Genomic DNA, 21161 nt, shown 5'->3' with positions numbered 1-21161 from the left:
ACCACTGACAGGTACTAGAACAGCTTCTCCGCTAGGAGGTGCAGTAGTTCAGAGGACAAATACAAATACTGTCATTGGGACAAACCAATAATAGCAGATAGGATGGAGGAGAAACAAGCAAGGGCAAGGACTCAGATAATGTAGTGGGGCGTTTCGGACCTCGCCAGTGGCTGCGCTACAGTTGTAGATGGGGGATATACCATTGTAGATTAGGAGACAGTAGTTGGCAATTAATTATTGGGTCAACCTACAGGAACATGGGGTGTCTCATCCTGCAAAGGGATTTTACAGGCATGCTGGGAACATGAGCGAAGACAGAACACAAGCTTTAGGTGGGTAATACCCAGGCGAAGGAGATGGGACTGTAATAAAGGGAGTTCAGTCTGACGGTAGCTATTCCTGTAAATCCACAATGGCTACTCCCTCCTCCAGTAGTAGATCTAGAAGTGTTGGAGAGACTACAGAAAGATAGGGAGGGTGTTGATCCATCTGATTTGTTTAAGATATGTCTGGATACTGTGTATCAGGATATTGTGGCCATTTACACAGATGGTTCAGGACGTAATGGGTCAGCGTTTGCGTTTGCGGTGCAGGAGTGTGGGGTGGCAGTCAAGAAACATATTACAGATTATCTGGCTGTATATAAGGCAGAGTTGATAGCCATACTGTTGGCCTTGCAGTGGGTGGAGGAAGTCAAACCAGACAGAGTAGTTATTTGCTCTGATTCATGTGCAATGTTGATGAGTCTCCAGTCCTTTAGGTCACGTAGCAGACAAGGTCATGTTTAATGAGAGTCTACAAACCCATGGCAAGATTAGACAGATTGGTATACAGATAACATTTACTTGGGTTCCAGCCCATGTGGGGGTGGAGGAGAACGAGGCAGTTGATGTACTGGATAAACAAGCACTTAGTAGTGGGGATGTTGTAGTTTCAATGAGCAAGGCAGAGGCAACAAGCCTGATATGGACAGTGATGGTGCAGAGATGGCAGGAACAGTGGAATAGAGATATGAGAGGCAGGCATTTATTTCAAGTACAGAGGCAAGTCGGGGAGGACGCACATTTATAATTCTAACAGCTTTTTTTTTAAAGAGTATTTAATTGTCTTAAAATATAGTTCAATTTCTTTTTGCAAGGGAAGAAGAAGAATAACCAAGGAAGAACCGTGGTCAGACTAATGGAAGGCGTGTCTTGTCACGGCAGACGAATCAGGGGTCGCTTTACTTGTTCCTAGCTCGATAGCTTTGTCAAGTTAGCTAACAGCAGCTCACGGCTGTGGACAGCATGTCCATTCAACACTTAGGGAAACAGGCAACATGCCATGAAATCCCATCAAATTCACAACGCAGATAGATACCCTTTATAGCTACGCTATAAACTAGAGGTGAGTATCAAGCTTTGACATGTTTTATCTTCTGTTTTGCGATATTTAGTCAGCTAGCTAGCTAGTGTCTGTTAGCCAGCTAGCTAGCCTTAGCTATCAAGCATCTTGAATTGGGGAGGGCTGGCATTTGTTCCTGTTTTGCCATTAGATTAGCTACTCTATTGTACATGCACGATCGCTCATGTACCTAGGTAGGTTCCACAACAAATGTTTTGTGAGCGTTTTATAATTGAGAAAGGAGCACGACAACATGTTTTCAATTATTTGTAATTTTTTGAGCACGACAACATGTCCGTGTTAGTCGTTCATCATCATTACATCACCACGCCAACAAGGCTACAAGGTCAGGTTCGCTGACTGGGTGGAGATGTCACAAAGTATCTCCGTAGATGTGCGTGTAGTGCAAACATGAGATGCAGTACAGTGCAATATTACAGTTACTTAGCTAGCTACAGTTTGTTGTTCTTTACCAGATATAATTTTAGCTGGGTCATTCCTACTGAGCGGTGCCTTTTGGACCTAATAACTTTTGGGGAAATAGAAAAAAATATATACTTTATCAGAAAAAGAACATGTTTGACTTTCAGAAAAACATATTGATCAAACTCAGGCACTTACATTTTTTGAGGTGCATTTTCCAATCTGTTATGTGCATAATCCTAACAGGGTGGAAATGTAACGACTAAATTATCCATAGCTCTGTGAGTGAGTGAGTGAGTGAAAGATTGAACTATCACAGTTCCCAAACTTTTTATAGTCCAGTACCCCTTCAAACGTTCAACCTCCAGCTGCGTACCCCCTATAGCAACAGGGTCTGGTGCACTCTCAAATGTTGTTTTTTGCCGTCATTGTAAGCCTGCCACAAGATACTTTTATTAAACATAAGAATGAGTGTGAGTTTTTGTCACAACCTGGCTTGTGGGAAGTGACAAAGAGCTCTTATAGGGCCAGGGCACAAATAATAATAATATAATTTATCTCTTTATTTAACCATCTTACATATAAAACCTTATTTATTCATCGAAAATTGTGACTAACTCATCACAGGTTAATGAGAAAGTTGTGCTTGAAAGGATGCACATAACTCTGCAATGTTGGGTTGTATTGGAGAGAGTCTGTCTTAAATCATTTTCCACACACAGTCTGTGCCTGTATTTAGTTTTCATGCTAGTGAGGGCGGAGAATCCACTCTCACATAGGTACATGGTTGCAAAGGGCATCAGTGTCTTAACAGTGTGATTTGCCAAGGCAGGATACTCTGAGCACAGCCCAATCCAGAAATCTTCAATTTCGATGAGGCTCTCTTGTTCAGATATTGGTAAGTGGACTGGAGGCAGGGCATGAAAGGGATAATGAATCCAGTTGTTTGTGTCATCCATTTCGGGAAAGTACCTGCATAATTGCGCACCCAACTCACTCAGGTGCTTCGCTATATAACATTTGACATTTTCCGTAAGCTTGAGTTAATTTGCACACAAAAAATCATACAATGATGGAAAGACCTGTGTTGTCCTTGTTAATTAATGCAGACAGAGAAGAGCTCCAACTTCTTAATCATAGCTTAAATTTTGTCCTGCACATTGAATATAGTTGCAGAGAGTTCCTGTAATCCTAGATTCAGATCATTCAGGTGAGAAAAAACATCACCCAGATAGGCCAGTCATGTGAGAAACTCATCATCATGTAAGCGGTCAGATAAGTGAAAATTATGGTCAGTAAATAACTTTAAGCTTATCTCTCAATTAAAAAAAATGTCAATACTTTGCCCCTTGATAACCAGCGCACTTCTGTATGTTGTAAAAGTGTTACGTGGTCGCTGCCCATATCATTGCAAAGTGCAGAAAATACACAAGAGTTCAGGGGCCCTGCTTTAACAAAGTTAACCATTTTCACTGTAGTGTCCAAAATGTCTTTCAAGCTGTCATGCATTCCTGACAGCTTGGGGTGGCAGGTAGCTTAGTGGTTAGAGCATTGGACTAGTAACCGAAAGATTGAATCCCTGAGCTGACAAGGTAAAAATCTGTCATTCTGCCCCTGAACAAGGCAGTTAACCCACTGTTCCTAGGCCGTCATTGAAAATAAGAATTTGTTCTTAACTGACTTGTCTAGTTAAATAAAGGTAAAATAAAAAAATTCCCTTGGCAGGAAGAGCCTCTCGGTGGATGCTGCAGTGTACCCAAGTGGCATCTGGAGCAACTGCTTGCATTACCACTCCACTATGTCTCCCTGTCAGGGCTTTTGCTCCATAAGTACAGATACCAACATGAGCAGCAGCTACGTTTGGCTACATACTGACCGTTAGTGGAATTCCCGCGAGAGAGTAACGGTTAATGTGATTGGATGTTAATTATTTGACTAGGCCACCTGTATTTGACATTGTGTTGTTATTTCACTGAACACTAAATGGTTTCATTTTATTTGGGCAGTGAAACGAGGCTACTCAGGCGAGAAGAGAACCTCACCCAAATGTATAGTTTAAATATATCTATCTTTTTTTTTTAATGTGAATAACATTTTTATTTGGTGTACCCCCAATATTATTGCTCGTACCCCAGTTTGGGAATACCTGCACTAGCATAATTTAACAGGGTTTTAATTAATCTTTCAAACATTTTAAAATGTTTACATTTGGTGAATTTTGCCTAACAGTGGAGATGGGACATGCAGACAAAAAATATATAAAACTGTTTATATTTATTAAGCTTTGCGCATTGTTTTCCCACCAATGAAATTACACTTCCTGAATGGTGTCATTGTAAGAAGGGGTTGTTTTCTTGAATGGAGAATTACAACAAACTATTTATTTTATGTTTATTTAACCTTTATTTAACTAAACAAGTCAGTTAAGAACATTCTTATTTACAATGATGGCCTAGTGGGTTTACTGCCTTGGTCAGTGGCAGAACGACAGATTTTTTTACCTTGTCAGCTCGGGGATTCGATCTAGCAACCTACTGGCCCAACGCTCTAACCACTAGGCCACCTGCCGCCCCAGATCCAGTGCCTTAGAACGCTGTGCTACTCGGGAGCAACTAACAGGGTGGAAAGTGATATCAGGGACACACATAATCTTAAATAAAATAATAAATACAATAATCATGAAGAAAATGATTATTGTATGAGATAATTTAACTAGGACTATAAAATAATGAAGAAAGATTTTATTTAGTTATTTTATGGCATATTTCTCGTGGAAGTTGATGAGTAACGCCCGGGGACATGGTAAAAATGCCTACATCCACTGAAAAGTGTTAAAAATGCATGAAATTCCCTTTCAAGATCCATATTTTTGAGTTTAAGGTAAAGGACAGCTGACCTTATATTTAACGCCTTTTGGAATCCACCTTTTACACAAAATAAGAAGTTCTATTTCCTGGGGACAGAAAAGGCACCATTGTAGGAATGACCCTGCCATTTATCACACAACACAGGGCAAGATTGATGAAGCACATGGATTAGAAATATTATGCATAATAATCAGATGCATGAGCCATAGAGGAACTAGTTGTTATAATCTTTACTCTTAACAACTTGCTATAACCAATGCTGTCTTAATTCTGTGAAATTAGCTTAGACAATGTTGTAAATGTAGGAATCAGTTCCTGGCTTGTGTTCATATTTTTGCTGAGGGTCGGGATATGGTGGGATTTGTTATAGGGTAATCCTGCCACAGTCAGCTGCAGTAGGGGGAGGTGATAGTCAAGGAAATTGGAACGTGATCGTCTGCCAGCAAGCCAGCAGTACGAGACATTCAGCATGGCTTGATAAGTGCACAGTTCCTCTGCAGTGCACCAACACATTCAACAACACATTCGATCACATGCTTGAGATGGCTCCCTCTGATTAAGAACTGGGCTAGAAATGGTTATACATCTACTCTAGAAACGATTATCCCTTTACAGAGCTATGTTAGTGGTACTGGAAAGAGAGAGGTAGATGTTCTCTCTTGTTGCTTTCTAGACTCTTTCATTCATAAACTGCCAATTATTAATTTATCTTAGTAAACACATTTGATATCACCCATTTTCAATTTGCCAGGTTCTAATCCCCCTCGCTGTCTGTATTGAATGTGGGCTTAGTCAATCTTCTATGAATAGTAGTTTTTATGTCACCAGACGTGCTATTGTATCAGTGAGGTGTTGTGGGAGTGTGTGGGGTTTGAGAACTGGGTGCAGTAGCTAGGAGAGGGGAGACGTGCCCACAACAGATACCTTATCTTAGTGTGTCAAGCTCTCTATTATAACCCCTCCTATCCCACATGAACGAGGCTACTGTACGTCTAGTCACTATCACTTAGAAATAGACTCCTGAATAACAAGCTGTTTGTCATTTGGACTAGTAATGGCTGTTGGCGATTCAAGGACCCCTAAGACACACGTTTGGATAATATGCAGGAGCCTGGGGTTAGGCTAAGCTCAAGCTTTACAATAGCCCTGCTGTTGTCCAGGCAGTGACCAGGCTGGCCGTCTTGCCCTGAGGACATTCTGTATTCTGTCTCACTAATCAGGCACAGTTTGACAGAGTATAGCCTAGCTCAAAGCAGAGGCACTCCCCAACAGCCTTGTTTAGTTCACATATAATGGAATCTGTCAAGCACTAACTTGCCTCTCATTAGAAGAGAAAATTAAAGTAACACTATGACAATGACATTTGAGTAGTGTGGTTAAAGTTGGTGTTTTCTGTCTCCCTGTCTGTCTCAGGTGGTCAGGATGGGGGAGCGGCCTGTTGTTACCCCCTCAGCTGGGATCACTCCAGTGCAGCAGATGCTGGCCTCTGGCACTGGGGCGCTGCTCACATCACTGTTCGGTAAGATCAATGTCCAATAGAGGGGCACAACAACAAACATGTCCTCTCTCTGCCAATAAATAAATAAATAAACCTACCAAGGGAAATTTAAGGGAACCAGTAAAAGCACAGATTGCAAACACCAAGATGGTGGACTGAACACAGCTATGTAGACCACCTCAAGATAAAAACGTAATATTCAAAATCGGTAAGTTAGATTAAATATTAGCACTACACAATCTGGTGGGTAATAACCTTCAATCTGGATAACAACACAAATCAGACTAGAGAAATGTATCAAGAAATATGATGAAAACAAGCAACACCCAAACATGGGAGAGAGTAAGACAGGGGAACCTGTTTCAAAACGAAAACGGTTTAATATTTTCACCACCGGGAATGGTAAAGGACAAAACCGATCTGTTAAAATCAATAAATTACAAACTGGATATACTTGAACTAGTGTGTTGGTCAATTTCTTCAACAGATGATCAGGTCTATATAATTATCAAACTTATATATACAGTTGAAGTCGGAAGTTTACATACACCTTAGCCAAATACATTTAAACTCAGTTTTTCACAATTCCTGACAGTTAATCCTAGTAAAAATTCCCTGTTTTAGGTCAGTTAGGATCACCACTTTATTTGAAGAATGTGAAATGTCAGAATAATAGTAGAGTGATTTATTTCAGATTTTATTTATTTCATCACATTCCCAGTGTGTCAGAAGTTTACATACACTCAATTAGTATTTTCTAGCATTGCCTTTAAATTGTTTAACTTGGGTCAAATGTTTCGGGTAGCCTCCCACAAGCTTCCCACAATAAGTTAGGTGAATTTTGGCCCATTCCTCCTGACAGAGCTGGTGTAACTGTCAGGTTTGTAGGCTTCCTTGCTCACACACACTTTTTCCAGTTCTGCCCACAAATGTTCTATAGGTTTGAGGTCAGGGCTTTGTGATGGCCACTCTAATACCTTGACTTTTGTCACGTCTGTGTGTAGGCGCAGCGTGAATATCGTTCCACATCTTTTATTTCAATGTGAAACTTCGCAATACAAACAATAAACTATAAACAAACAAACTGTGACGACAGAGGTGCAACACGCACTAACTCAAAATAATCTCCCACAAAAACTAGTGGGAAAACCAACAACTTAAATATATTCATCTGTACAAACAGGGCAATAAATTGCAATGTCCGTACTGTGAGATGCCTAAGACAGCGCTACAGGGAGACAGGACGGACAGCTGATCGTCCTCGCGGTGGCAGACCACGTGTAACAACACCTTTACAGGATCAGAACATCCGAACATCACACCTGTGGGACAGGTACAGGATGGCAACAACAACTGCCCGAGTTACACCAGGAACGCACAATCACTCCATCAGTGCTCAGACTGTCCGCAATAGGCTGAGAGAGGCTGGACTGAGGGCTTGTAGGCCTGTTGTAAGGCAGGACCTCACTGGCAACAATGTTGCCTATGGGCACAAACCGACCGTCGCTGGACCAGATAGGACTGGCAAAAAGTGCTCTTCAGTGACGAGTCGCGGTTTTGTCTCACCAGGGGTGATGTTCGGATTTGCGTTTGTTGAAGGAATGAGCGTTACATCGAGGCCTGTACTCTGGAGCGGGATCGCTTTGGAGGTGGAGTGTCCGTCATGGTCTGGGGCGGTGTGTCACAGCATCATCGGACTGAGCTTGTTGTCATTGCAGGTAATCTCAACGCTGTGCGTTACGGGGAAGACATCCTCCTCCCTCATGTGGTACCCTTCCTGCAGGCTCATCCTGACATGACCCTCCAGCATGACAATGCCACCAGCCATACTGCTCGTTTTGTGTGTGATTTCCTGCAAGACAGGAAAGCACTTTTTTTGTCCATTTTTAAAATAACATCAAGTTGATCAGAAATACAGTATAGACATTAATGTTGTTAATGACTATTGTAGCTGGCAACGGCAGATTTTTTTAAATGGAATATCTACATAGGCGTACAGAGGCCCATTATCAGCAACCATCACTCCTGTGTTCCAATGACACGTTGTGTTAGCTAATCCAAGTTTATAATTTTAAAAGGCTAATTGATCATTAGAAAACCCTTTTGCAATTATGAAAACTGTTGTTCTGATTAAAGAAGCAGTTAAACAGGCCTTTAGACTAGTTTAGTATCTGGAGCATCAGCATTTGTGGTTCGATTACAGGCTCAAAATGTCCAGAAACAAAGACTTTTCTTCTGAAACTCATCAGTCTATTCTTGTTCTGAGAAATGAAGGCTATTCCATGCGAGAAATTGCCAAGAAACTGAATTTCTCGTACAATGCTGTGTTCTACTCCGTTCACAGAACAAACTGTCGCTAACCAGAATAGAAAGAGGAGTAGGAGGCCCCGGTGCACAACTGAGCAAGAGGACATGTACATTAGAGTGTCTAGTTTGAGGAACAGAAGCCTCACGAGTCCTCAACTGGCCGCTTCATTAAATAGTGCCTGTAAAACACCAGTCTCAATGTCAACCGTGATGAGGCGACTCCAGGATGCTGGCCTTCATGAATGTCTCGTATGCTGTGTGATGGCACGGACAAATTAATGATTGATTGATGCAGTAGCCTATATAACTATTGAAATATAGGCCTAAGAAAGTACACAGGATGTGGTCTTAGGCCTACAGCTTGATGGTGGTTATACAAGGCTGCTATTCTAAGCCTACTAATGATAATGACATGACTTATTATTAGAATGATGATCATAATAATAGTAATGATAACAATAAGGAGATCCATAAATAGGAGGGTTATTATTATAAATATTATTTTTCTGACAATTTTGAACAGTCTAAACAACACTAAATAATACCAGAGAAGTCCGATTTTAATCAACGATAGTCAGTGTAAAAAAAAGGGTGAAGGTACAACACTGTACATATCTGGCTGTATTGGCAAAATCACTACATATCCCATCGCACCTAGCGAGGAGAGGCTGCCTGTTGTCACAGTTCCAAGACCAGTCAGAAACGTCCAGCTAACCCTACGCCAATGACGCCGGTGAATCTGAAAACTGATGTTGGGTCCATTTTAAATAGCAATGATATCCTTTTCCACCGTCTTACGACAGATTTCACAAACCAGTCATGCTGTTAAAAAAAAACATTTAAGTTTCTTTCCAGCAAATTATAACTATTGTAGAAAAGGAGTTTTGAAGTTGAGGATGCAGTATTTCTGAAGTTTGGCAATGAGGACAAAAACTAGCATAGTTCAGTAGCCAGCTAGTTTAGCCAGGGAAAATGAGCTCAGGCCTAGTGCGCATGTGCACCAGGCAAATTCAGGAGACCGATTTATAGATTTTATGCCCTGATATCAGGAGCTGGTGGCAAAAAGTGAGATTAAACAATTCAGAGACTGAAACAAATAAATCAGATGACAAATATTTAAGGAGAGTGAATCGATATACAGTACTGAAATCAGCTGTAACTGTCAATTGTAACAAAGCTATATTAGATACTGTCTCTACAGAATTAGCTAGCTTGTTGACCATGCGGATTTTCATCAGGTTACAGGCAGGGTTACGATTCATGATATCAAGACTTGATCTGCACTCTTTTAGCTGTTGAAAAATAAAATGTTTGTAAAAAGTATTTGTATAAAAACGATTAAATGTTATTAAATATGTACAGAATTTACATGAGCTCTCTGCCTAGCCTGCCACTAGGTGCCATGGCAACTGTAGAACTAGGATGAAATGTTCCATCATGGTTGACCGAAGCCTCCACGACAACACAGGAGTCTGCCACAACTGCATCAGAGGCTGTCACTGTGTCCATCTGAGCTCCACTCCAGTCTAGTTGTACAGGTTGAGGTCTGGCTAGTCTGACCAGACTCCAAAGCCTGCGGAACAAGTGTCCAAGCCTTGTCTACCCCCCCCGCCCACACAGATTTTTTTTCAGGGAAGACACCGTTCTTGTAGAACACTATTCCATTTTCCCAGATCCACACACACACTGCACCACACACAAACACACGCTCACACTCGTGTATGCACATGTTCCTCATTGACGAGGCCCATGATGGGTGTAAATAGATCAGTATAATTGACTCTCTCTCTTTCACAGTCACACCACTGGACGTGGTGAAGATAAGGCTGCAGGCCCAGCAAACACCATTCTATCAAGGTAGAACACTAACAGATAACATTCACTGCTTATACGATGAGTCTGCTTATTGCTTCTTACCATTGCGGAGATAGCCTAAGAATTAGATGTTTATGTCCCCACTCCCCACCCCTGAAAACTGGGGAGCCAGGTAGCCTAGTGCTTAGCGCATTGGGCCAGTAACCGAAAGGTTGCTAGATCGAATCCCCGAGCTGACGTGGTACAAATCTGTTGTTCTGCCCCTGAACAAGGCAGTTAACCCACTGTTCCTAGGCTGTCATTGTAAATAAGAATTTGTTCTTAACTGACTTGCCTAGTTAAATAAAAAATGTATTGAAAAAAACTAAACTGCACTGTCATCACTTTCCCTGTGAGAGACTACATTCAGCCTCTTGCCCATCTGCTCCCTAAGCCTAAATAATAGAATAGGGTTTGAGGTAAAGGGGGTTTAGAAGTCCTTATGTCGGCAATGTTGACCTTCGGCAGCCATGTCAGGCTACATTTAGTGGAATGTGAGACATGCTTTAGCTTTTCTCTGCTCAAATGCTTATTTTGTGTGTCTTGTGCTCTTTCATTGTCTCTCCATCTCTGTGTTTCTATCTCTCTCTCTTTGCTTTGTTTCATAGCTTTAGCTGCTGACTCTGCTTCATGGAGTGGTGTAATCCGCCCCTCCAAATGTGAGTATAACCCTCCGGCGCCGCTCGCTGCATGCCCAGACTTTGCCCAGTCTGACTGACTACATGTGTCTATCTGGCACTGCTCTGCCAATATGACCTACTAACAAACTGGGTTTCCTGGGAAAACAAAACAAATGCACTTTAACCATAGTCTGAGCAAATTCATTTTGAAGTCTTTGGCAATTATATGTACCCTCAATGTCTATATATGTAACTTCATACTCTTCCTCAGTGCGCCCTCATACTCTTCCTCAGTGCACACTCATACTCTCAGCTGAATGATTATATGGGCTACAGCCTTGGCTCTCTCTCTCTCTCTCTCCACTCAGCTACACCATGAATCACTCTGAACATTTTATAAAGAAAACTAAGGAAAATTAGCCCAGATAGTGCAACCAGCTAGTCAGTATTAGCATATTGAACTTCACAACGAAATGATGTGGTAACAATGAGTGCTTTCTGGTACTTGAAAGAATTCAATGTGATTCATAGCTATCGGGTATCAAATTGTGCTTTGTGGTACTTGTGTTTACGAATCTCAAAGAAACAAACAAGTAGTTCATAGGTTATACTGTATAACACCCATTTTACTGTCATTTTCTATTACTAGAGGAGCTCGTTTGTTTATAGATTTCTCCTCAAATCCTTTGCTTTGGATTGACCATTTGCCAATACCTAAAATAAGGCAGACACTAGTAGTCCAGAGCAGCCTTGGCCAGAGCAGCCTTGGCCAGAGCAGCCTTGGCCAGAGCAGCCTTGGTGTTATCGTCCCCAGTGTCTGTCTGACCGGTCATTGCCATTACCTCTGTTATTAATAGCTTATCTAAGCTCTGTCATGGACACCCTCACGTCAATATAAGTTAAAGTATTGACTGAAAAACAAACTGTTAAAGTATTTATTTTTTTACCAATGTCATTATTTTATAGAACTATTGAATATCCATTCATTTGACATAGAACTAGAAGCTATAGATGTATCAAACGGACATACTGTAATTACACATGAATGCGTGCCCTACAGAGACGCCAACGTTTGGCATTACTCCCAGTAGGTTCACATTTACCGATCTATAGTCTAGATAGAAGTAGAGCTTCATGTCTCATACAGTAACGTATTAACCAGTATGGTTATGTTTTGGTGACCCTGTTCTTGTGTTTTGTCTCTCAGGGAAGTGCTTCCTGTATTGTAATGGCCTGATGGATCACATCTATGTGTGTCAGTACGGGGCCAGCTGCACCAGCTGGTACAAAACACCAACCCACTTCAGTGGCACCCTGGTAAGAGACTCAGAACCGTCTTATTCGCTCCCACCACCACAGCACAACATCACCTGGTTTGACATCATTAAAGCACTGGATGGGGAACGACCTGTCTTTTGAAGTCCCAAATGTTTGTATTTTTTTGGAACTCCACAGTTCCCAAGGACAAACACTGTGTGGTGTTTGTTTTTCTCAGGATGCTTTTGTGAAGATCACGCGCAACGAGGGGGTCAGGTCTCTGTGGAGCGGGCTGCCTCCCACGCTGTGAGTCACTGGGCTATTTCAAGTACATGTATTTGTAATAAAGAACGGTAACAAGAGCGATCAGTCCTTGATTGTATAAAAGAGAAACTCAGAACTATGACTTTATGGTTTCAATTTCAGTGTGTTGTTTTGCACCTAATCATGTAACAGCTTGCAGAGCTTTGAGAATGACAGTCTCTTCCTGTTTGTGTACAGGGTGATGGCGGTGCCTGCCACGGTCATCTACTTCACCTGCTATGACCAGCTCAGAGACTTACTGCGCTACGGCATGGGGTTCCAAGGCAACTACATCCCCCTGGTGGCAGGGGGTCTCGCTAGACGTAAGTGGACTACATGGGACGGGGGGGTCACAATGTCTGGAAGTTGATTAAGTCTTGATTATGATACAGTTCAGTTGTCACACACCACACTAAGAATGTAGATGTATAATAATGCCATTATTACATTGTTCCCTTCTGTAACATATTGTGTTTGTTGCTGCCCCTCTTCCGTTGACTCCCCCGTCTCTGTGTTCTCCAGTGGGAGCAGTGAGTGTGATCAGCCCATTAGAGCTGGTGCGTACCAAGATGCAGTCCCAGAAGCTGACCTACAGCGAGCTGAGGGTGTGTATCCGCTCTAGTGTTGCCCAGGATGGCTGGCTGTCCCTGTGGAGGGGCTGGGGACCCACTGTCCTACGAGACGTCCCCTTCTCAGGTGAGACTTCACCTCCATGGACGTCATGTCACTAACCATCTATCTGTCACTGCTAGGGCTTAGTTGGACTGGTTGATAGAAGTTGGGGGTTACATAATGAAGACCGCCTGTGTGGGTGAATAATAAATACTATCTTCGGTGTGATAATGTTTCTCAGTGACTTTTCAACCTGACTGTTTTTCTGTGTCTGTGTGTGCAGCCCTGTACTGGTTCAACTATGAGCTGGTGAAGGCCCAGCTGTGTGATCAGTACCATGTGTCTCAGGCCACCTTCTCCATCAGCTTCACAGCAGGGGCCATCTCTGGAGCTGTGAGTATCTCATTGATACCTCTACTGGGAATTTACAATGTATCTAAAGCAGATGTGTTCTATTAGATTTCATGAAGATGATGGATGGTTTGTACATTGCAAGGTGTATACAGTTAAATAGTCACTCTTTTTTTTCTGCTCCTATTCTTTTCAGTTTACTGTAAGTGAGGCAGAGGTGTGTTTTATTATAGGTAGATCATTGACAAATTATCGATAAGATTTCAGTGTGCTATCTCTCACCAGGAAAGCCAGTTGTAACAGATGTTATTTGTATTTATGACAGAAAGAGGCCATGATAAATCAAACCAAATGCCTCTCCCTGCTGAAAACAGGTCTATGCTTGTTTAGAGAGATTCTCTCATATGTGAGAGAAGTGGACACACTTACTTAGCCTAGATCTGTAGTAAAACAGGAAGTTCCCTGTCAAATCATGGCAGTTCTACAGTCCTCATGAGTTATTATAAGGGTTGAGTTGACACCAGAAAAACATAGAGAATTGCTGTGTCATTGTGACAACCATTAGACTGTTGATAATTGATAACAGGTGGATCCCTGGTTAAAGCCTGTTGTTAGTGTTTCACCTGTCTAGTTACATAACGTACTGCTGATCAATAGATCAGGGGGTAAGTTATGTTGATTTCACTGGGTATTGCTTATAGAGAGTGTGTCTATTGTCTTCTGTCCCAGGTGGCTGCCATCATGACCCTGCCTTTTGACGTGGTGAAGACGCGGAGACAGATCCAACTGGGAGAGATGGAGACACTGGGAGGTGTGTAATTACAGGGTCTTATGTACCCATATGAACATTCACGTCTGAAATCGTATTTTATCCTCTGATAGAACGTAGGATTTCCCGCTAAATCGCTGTCTTTCTCCCCTTCCTCCCAGTCCCTGTGAAGAATCCCACATCCACATGGCACATCATGAGGGGAATTTGGGCTGAATCGGGATACAGGGGGCTCTTTGCAGGTAAGTCCAAAAGGATATATAAAAAGTATATATTTGCAATGCCTGAAGCGCTGGTATAGTAAGCAGTCTGAATGGAGGACTAAATCAGGTAAATTGTGTCTCTCATCCCCCTCAGGTTTCCTACCCAGGGTGATTAAAGTGGCCCCAGCCTGTGCTGTCATGATCAGCACATATGAGTTTGGGAAGATCTTCTTCCAGAAGATGAACCTTGACCGGGAGCAACAGGCCTGCTGAGGGGCTGTATGTGTGGAGAAGCAGGGTTGGCTGCCTTCTTCTGGGGCAGAATGGGGAGAGACTATTAGCAGCTGCCAATGCACGCTCACGTGCACGCTGTGCAAGACTGCTCCTGGTTAAGACTTTGCACCTAGAAACCTGAGCTTCAAATCACCCTGGAGGAGTCTCTGTCTCTCAATTCAGACAAAGGCGAAGACATGAGGAATGGTCTTTTTTTGTCTGCTTTCTAGCCCTTTCTATTGGCCCACAGGGAGGCTACTCCTACAACTGTGAACACTGTCATACGTGTATCCATGAATGTGTCCATTAGTTAAATTCAGAACTGTGGGGGAACGGCCCTGTGACATAAGGCTTATTCAGGCGTTAGCATGCTTTCCTTGCACGCTAAAAGAGTTGTTCATCTTTGCTAGTGCAGCCCCCTGCTGTTCATACCTGGGAGAACACTTCTAACAACAACCCTAAAAAAACTGCATGCAAAGTAATCCATTCAATCAAGACCTTCCCTTCAACTACTAGCCCAGACCAAATGCATGGCTGAGCTGGGATGAGTGGATGTTCTTAATGTAGCATTCTCGCATATTGATTTGTCATCTGACCAATGGTAGCCTACTATTCAATGTCCATTTTTGTGATGGGAATAAATACAATACGTGGGTTACCATGGCTCATTCCCCTAGGATGAGAACTGGGTTTTATAAGTTAATTTGGTACATGTTATTCAATCAAATTAAATACTTCAGACAAAACAGCTGACAAATTGACTATGCAATCTAAAAGGGGGTGACATACTTTTTTTTTACATGATTGAATGTATGCAGGTTTTCTGTTGATCCATCTCAGAACAGGGCTGAGTCAATATTATCTTTTTTTTTTATTTGATTTTTTTTCAGCATTTCAGAAGGATCTGGAGTTCTACTAAGTAGGCTGCTGGACTGAACTGAGTTGTTGCCTTGATCTTCAATTTGTGTGTTTATTATTTCTTGTGTACCTTACATGGATGTATAGAATGTTTTATATGCTGTGACTGGTTTTACTAGTTTTTTTTAAATTCAGAGGGATACAGATCATCTAACAGAATGCCTAATTGGATTTAGACTTTTTTTTCACCTTTATTTAACCAGGTAGGCTAGTTGAGAACAAGTTGAGATGAGTTGTAAAACATTGAGATGGACAGTTGTAAAATAAAAAAGGTGTTGCACCAATCACAAGAGCTTTGGCCTTATTTATTACCTGATGCATTTCTGTTAAACTAGAATTGTAGATTTTGAGCAAGGGTTTGTACAGCCGGAAGGCGGAGCCATGATGCTGGTTGGCGACGTTAATCACGTGACGGGGCACGTCCTTGTATAAATACCAAACCTCTCCCTTCCATAGGCCTCTTTTTCAACCGGCTCTGAGACAAAATGGTGAGTTCATCTTTCTTATTTGAGACTTGCGTTTTCAATCCGTTTTGCATCTTCGCAATCCTTATATGTTCCCCCTCTAAATCAATAGGTAAAATGTGTCTATTTGTAATTAATACAGTTGTATGATGTTAGACCTTACCATAATAACATGGTCTTAGAATATTACAGAATGAATGTATGCAGTAATCGTTGGCATACTGGTAGTTTAAATGGCTGATGCACTGAGGCCAGCATGCTTCGTTACTCAAATACATTTTAAATAAACATTTTGTAAAGTTAGTTCACAATCAAACTTGTTTAAAACTGACAAGGTGCTAGTTAAGTTTCTACTGTTAACGGGCTTTACCTTATGAGGCCTGACACCCATTAGCCAGACAACAGTAGCTAGTCGAGGTCCTCCGAACCTCTAACGTTACACATGTTTAATTCCAAGACGCTGTTTACATCGTCAGTTGGGATTTATTTAATGATGTTGCTACTCCGGTTATTGATTAAACATCCAATAGGTAGAAATCATTGAATATGGGAGACGATTCCCTCGACGGGTGGACAGAATGGTTGGCCTCGTGCTGTTCCTGTTCAATGTCGCGTTGTGACATACTGACTGGCGTTCGTTCATATCGTTTTGTATGCCTCATGGACAATGTGCTGAATTGCCTTGTCTTCACAGTCCCACCGTAAATTTTCGGCTCCCCGCCACGGATCCTTGGGCTTCCTGCCCCGTAAGAGGAGCAGACGTCACCGTGGTAAGGTGAAGAGCTTCCCCAAGGATGACCCCAGCAAGCCTGTCCACTTGACTGCCTTCCTTGGCTACAAGGCTGGCATGACTCACATCGTGCGTGAAGTCGACAGACCTGGCTCAAGTGAGTATTTGGCTTCATGCTGTTTTGTTAGTTTAATTGACTGGGTGAATATTGCTGTGGGGATTTATGAATACATAACCGAGCCATATTACCTTCGGTCTTGCAGTACTGTAGTTTGTATTTTTTTCTGCCTATGATGATCCCCTCGACGGGCGGACATATTGGGTCTAACCCTTGATGAATGTCGAGCACTGAGCGCAGTCAATGAGCATTGACATTTTGCAAGTTAAGTCTACTGTGGAACTCCTGTATTACAAACCTTTATACCTGACTACTATTTTCCTACAGAGGTGAACAAGAAGGAAGTGGTTGAGGCTGTGACCATTGTGGAGACTCCTCCCATGGTTGTGGTGGGTGTTGTGGGCTATGTCGAGACCCCCCGTGGCCTGCGCTCCTTCAAGACCATCTTCGCTGAGCACATCAGTGACGAGTGCAAGCGTCGTTTCTACAGGAACTGGTGAGTCATTACACACATGAAAAATAGACATTTACAAAGACATTTTGACGATTGAATGTAGTGTTTAATTACATTTAGATAGGAGCTTTGAAGCATGATGTTGCTCAACGTATAAAACATGTAGTGTTTTACTGAGCGAGTTTTAACATCCGGTGCCCCCCCTGGTGGCAGCTCCGCTCGGGTGCCTCGTGGCCTGATGAGCTCCGGGCTCCTCTGGCCGGTGGAAAGAGCTTCTTAGAAACCGCGCCATGAGCCGAAACCCATTCTGAAGCTGTAACTGCCCCCTTCGCCCCTGTGAAGGCTGGGCGAGCAGCTGAGTGCAGTGTTCTTCCGCTGGCCCCCTGGGGTTATGAAGGACCTGTGCCAACCCGTGTGCCTCTTCTCCCCTACCCTCGGTCACGCTGCATGCTCTCAGGTACAAGTCCAAGAAGAAGGCCTTCACAAAGTACTGTAAGAAGTGGCAGGATGACGAGGGCAAGAAGCAGCTGGAGAAGGACTTCGCCTCCATGAAGAAGTACTGCCAGGTCGTCCGCATCATCGCCCACACGCAGGTGAGTCTGAGCAGGATAGAATATGCTGCCTGCAATGCCCCATAGTTTTAATGACTCAGATCTCCCTCTGACTGTCTGTGATGAGACCACGGAACTCTGCGTCAGGCATGGCGTCCGACACGCATGAGGATACATTCCATGCTGCCTTCCTTCTGAGACAATGTCCCTAGTATCACATTTTAACCCAGTTTTGGGTTGAAAACATAGTGTTTGTACTAGCTATACCGGTCCTTGTCCCAGGGCTCACCTGCCTCTCTCCTCCCCCTCCAGATGAGGCTGCTGCCCCTGAGGCAGAAGAAGTCCCACCTGATGGAGGTGCAGCTCAATGGAGGCTCCATCTCTGACAAGGTGGACTGGGCCCGTGAGAAGCTGGAGCAGTCTATCCCCATCACCAACGTCTTCACCCAGGATGAGATGATCGACGTCATCGGTGTCACAAAGGGTCACGGATACAAAGGTATGTCTTAAGAAGGGCTTTGTGTCTGTGATGAGACCACGGAACACTGCGCCAGGCATGGCGTCCGACACGCATGAGGATACATTCCATGCTGCCTTCCTTCTGAGACCACAACCCACTAATGACCATGTAGTTAACCAGGCTTCAGTTATTCATGCCAAGTCCTCAGGTACTAAACATTGAAATTCCCCCTTTAGGTGTCACCAGCCGTTGGCACACGAAGAAGCTCCCCCGTAAGACCCATCGTGGTCTGCGTAAGGTGGCCTGTATCGGTGCCTGGCATCCCTCCCGTGTGGCCTTCTCTGTGGCCCGCGCTGGTCAGAAGGGCTACCACCACCGCACAGAGATCAACAAGAAGATCTACAAGATCGGCCAGGGCTACCACACCAAGGACGGCAAGCTGGTGAAGAACAACGCTGCCACTGAGTACGATCTGTCCAACAAGAGCATCACCCCTTTGGGTGGCTTCGTCCACTACGGAGAGGTGACCAATGACTTTGTCATGCTGAAGGGCTGCACGATTGGAGTCAAGAAGAGGGTGCTAACCCTGCGCAAGGTGAGGAAAGAGGAAATTCCATCTTATACACGCTTATTCCAATGCATTGGCAGTTGGGATTTAGGTACTTATAAGTTGGATCACCTGAATAGGTACATATTAAATATGGGTAGTTCCCTTCCTGGGCCGACTGAACGAATGGCTGTGTGCTGTCCTTGTTGCATGTAGAGTTCTGGTGTATACTGTCTCTAGGGCATTTGTTTCATACCAGATGGACAATGCGCAAAATATTGTTGGCCTGTTAAAGGAATGCATCACTTATCTTTAAAAAAAAAAATGCCTCTTTTCAGTCTCTGTTGGTGCAGTCGAGCCGTCGTGCCACGGAGAAGATCGACCTGAAGTTCATCGACACCACCTCCAAGTTTGGCCACGGCCGCTTCCAGACAGTGGAGGAAAAGAAGGCGTTCATGGTGCGTTCAGTTTCCATGACATTCACTTGTCTCTTCCCTTGTCTTCCCTCTGTTTCACAAGTCCCCTGGATCTATGTAGTGGACCCACCCTAGTTCACATACATTGCAGCTCAGTCCCCTATGCCCATAGTGCACTTATCGTAACCTGGTTCACTCTTGGTATGAATTTGGGTTCCATTCAGGTGCTAGATCAAACTTCAGTGAGGCAGGGGAGCGGCATCATTTTTTTTGCTGTTCCCTGTTCACTCTCTGGGAACATCACCCCTGGAGCCACAGATGGCCTAGAGGTTGCTTATTAAACTCTGTATATGCATCGTTACTGACTACTTGTCCTTTCTGTCTACAGGGACCACTCAAGAAGGACCGCATTGCCAAGGAAGAGACGGCCTAAATGCCGTGTCCTCTAGCTCTGTCTGGTGGTATGAGTCCTCATACTGCACTGCGGAGTTGTTTAATAATAAAACAAGTGAAAACTCCTTTCTCGTTTCTTATGATATGCATAGGGACTGTCTCAAACTTTAATCTGAGGCCTAACTGGGCACAGCAAGTTGAGTTTTTGTATTGAGGTCAATGTGAATTTGTTCAACAAAACATGGAATGCTTATTTGCTACATGTGGCTTGATCAAATTAAGTTGTGTCCTGATAAGTAGGACAGTTGACCGCCCAGCGGCTTTCAGGGAGAAATTCAGCTAGCTTATTGTTTTGTGACAAAGTTGTGTAGATACTGTTTGTACCACCTAAACCGCCGTGCTATTGTCTGACACTGGTGTACAGAGACTCAAACTGAATAGATGCATAGAACAGATCTACCCGTAGACTTGCTTTCGATGAGTGCCTCTAACTCACATTTCTATGTGAATTTGGTCGCGTTGCCCAAGTTAAATAATACAGTTTAAAATTAGGGCAAATGTTCATTAATTTTACACAGCCAAAATATACTGCCTGTTGACGATCTGCCCCCATTTGGCAAAAATGGTTCCTCATCTTGCCACCCATTTGAAGCCCTTTTCAGATCTTGCTCCCTGGCGTTAGTATCTTGTTACTGAAGGGGTGATCTCTGCTTTAATGCACAAGCTAGTCATGGACTCTGAGGTTGCACCTGGTGGCAGTAAACTTGTCAAGGTCAACATGGCTCATGAAATAGGCTGACTTCAAAAGGGCTGCTTGTCTGTAGTTCAGTGTAGCGGTTGCCTACCTTGGAGCTGAAGGATGTTGATGTGTTTGGGCAGTACTGGTGGCCTTGTACCGCTGCGTGTCAGCATATTGGAAAGCTGCAGATGACAGCTCAGTGAATAATGAAAACAGCAGATGTGGTTAATTAGTACAGTTCCAGGGCTAATAGATGGGTTGTGAATCTCATGACAACCTGCATAGTTACACGGCAAGATGTACGTATTGTATAAATGTTCTCCGCTAAAATCATTTTTGTTCTTTGAGTGCTTAATGGGAATTTGGTCAGGGTAACAGATCCTGGCACTTATTCCATCAACACATGTTCCTCTGCGAAAGTGACCGGACTATTGTCATATGGCCCGTCGCTGCAGGCTGTCCAGATTTTCAAGGGGAGAACACTGCAGTCCACAGTGCACTAATCAGGATGATGTTATGTTCCTTGTCAGTTTTAGACCATTGTTGATTTACATGAATGTGGAAGTATATAGCCACATGTCTTTTTAAATGCAAGTCATTTTCCATTCAGCCAACTGGCTACACAGTGTACAAAACCTTAACACCTTTTGT

General features: G+C 43.2%; 2 protein-coding genes and 3 non-coding genes across 6 annotated transcripts; all 5 read left to right on the top strand.

Annotated features, from left to right (window-relative positions):
* The first annotated feature begins 831 nt into the window (after positions 1–831).
* Positions 832–15928, top strand: LOC115202981 (solute carrier family 25 member 39). 2 transcript variants are annotated; one of them, XM_029767205.1, is made up of 12 exons: positions 837–1386; positions 6087–6192; positions 10276–10335; positions 10941–10991; positions 12160–12269; positions 12448–12515; positions 12711–12835; positions 13035–13208; positions 13408–13517; positions 14205–14286; positions 14406–14486; positions 14602–15928. In XM_029767205.1, the coding sequence occupies exons 2-12, from the start codon at positions 6096–6098 to the stop codon at positions 14718–14720; spliced, it is 1077 nt and encodes a 358-aa protein (XP_029623065.1). In that variant the 5' UTR covers positions 837–1386; positions 6087–6095; the 3' UTR covers positions 14721–15928. The 2 variants fall into 2 exon arrangements, with proteins under 2 accessions (XP_029623073.1, XP_029623065.1); XM_029767213.1 differs by lacking the exon at positions 10941–10991 and having other exon boundaries at positions 832–1386.
* Positions 15929–16068: 140 nt separating this feature from the next.
* LOC115202977 (60S ribosomal protein L3) lies at positions 16069–19896 on the top strand. Its single transcript, XM_029767192.1, has 8 exons — positions 16069–16126; positions 16797–16989; positions 17278–17446; positions 17862–17997; positions 18268–18454; positions 18652–19010; positions 19301–19420; positions 19767–19896. The coding sequence occupies exons 1-8, from the start codon at positions 16124–16126 to the stop codon at positions 19809–19811; spliced, it is 1212 nt and encodes a 403-aa protein (XP_029623052.1). The 5' UTR covers positions 16069–16123; the 3' UTR covers positions 19812–19896.
* LOC115147583 (small nucleolar RNA U83B) lies at positions 18067–18160 on the top strand. The gene has a single exon (XR_003866407.1). It is a non-coding gene; the product is annotated as a small nucleolar RNA U83B (small nucleolar RNA).
* LOC115147579 (small nucleolar RNA U83B) lies at positions 18475–18567 on the top strand. Its single transcript, XR_003866405.1, has one exon. It is a non-coding gene; the product is annotated as a small nucleolar RNA U83B (small nucleolar RNA).
* Positions 19550–19681, top strand: LOC115147556 (small nucleolar RNA SNORA54). The gene has a single exon (XR_003866399.1). It is a non-coding gene; the product is annotated as a small nucleolar RNA SNORA54 (small nucleolar RNA).
* Positions 19897–21161: the final 1265 nt, after the last annotated feature.

This window comes from Salmo trutta, chromosome 1 (assembly GCF_901001165.1).
Source record: "Salmo trutta chromosome 1, fSalTru1.1, whole genome shotgun sequence".
Lineage (NCBI taxonomy): Eukaryota > Metazoa > Chordata > Actinopteri > Salmoniformes > Salmonidae > Salmo > Salmo trutta.
This window is presented reverse-complemented; position numbering and strand designations above follow the sequence as displayed.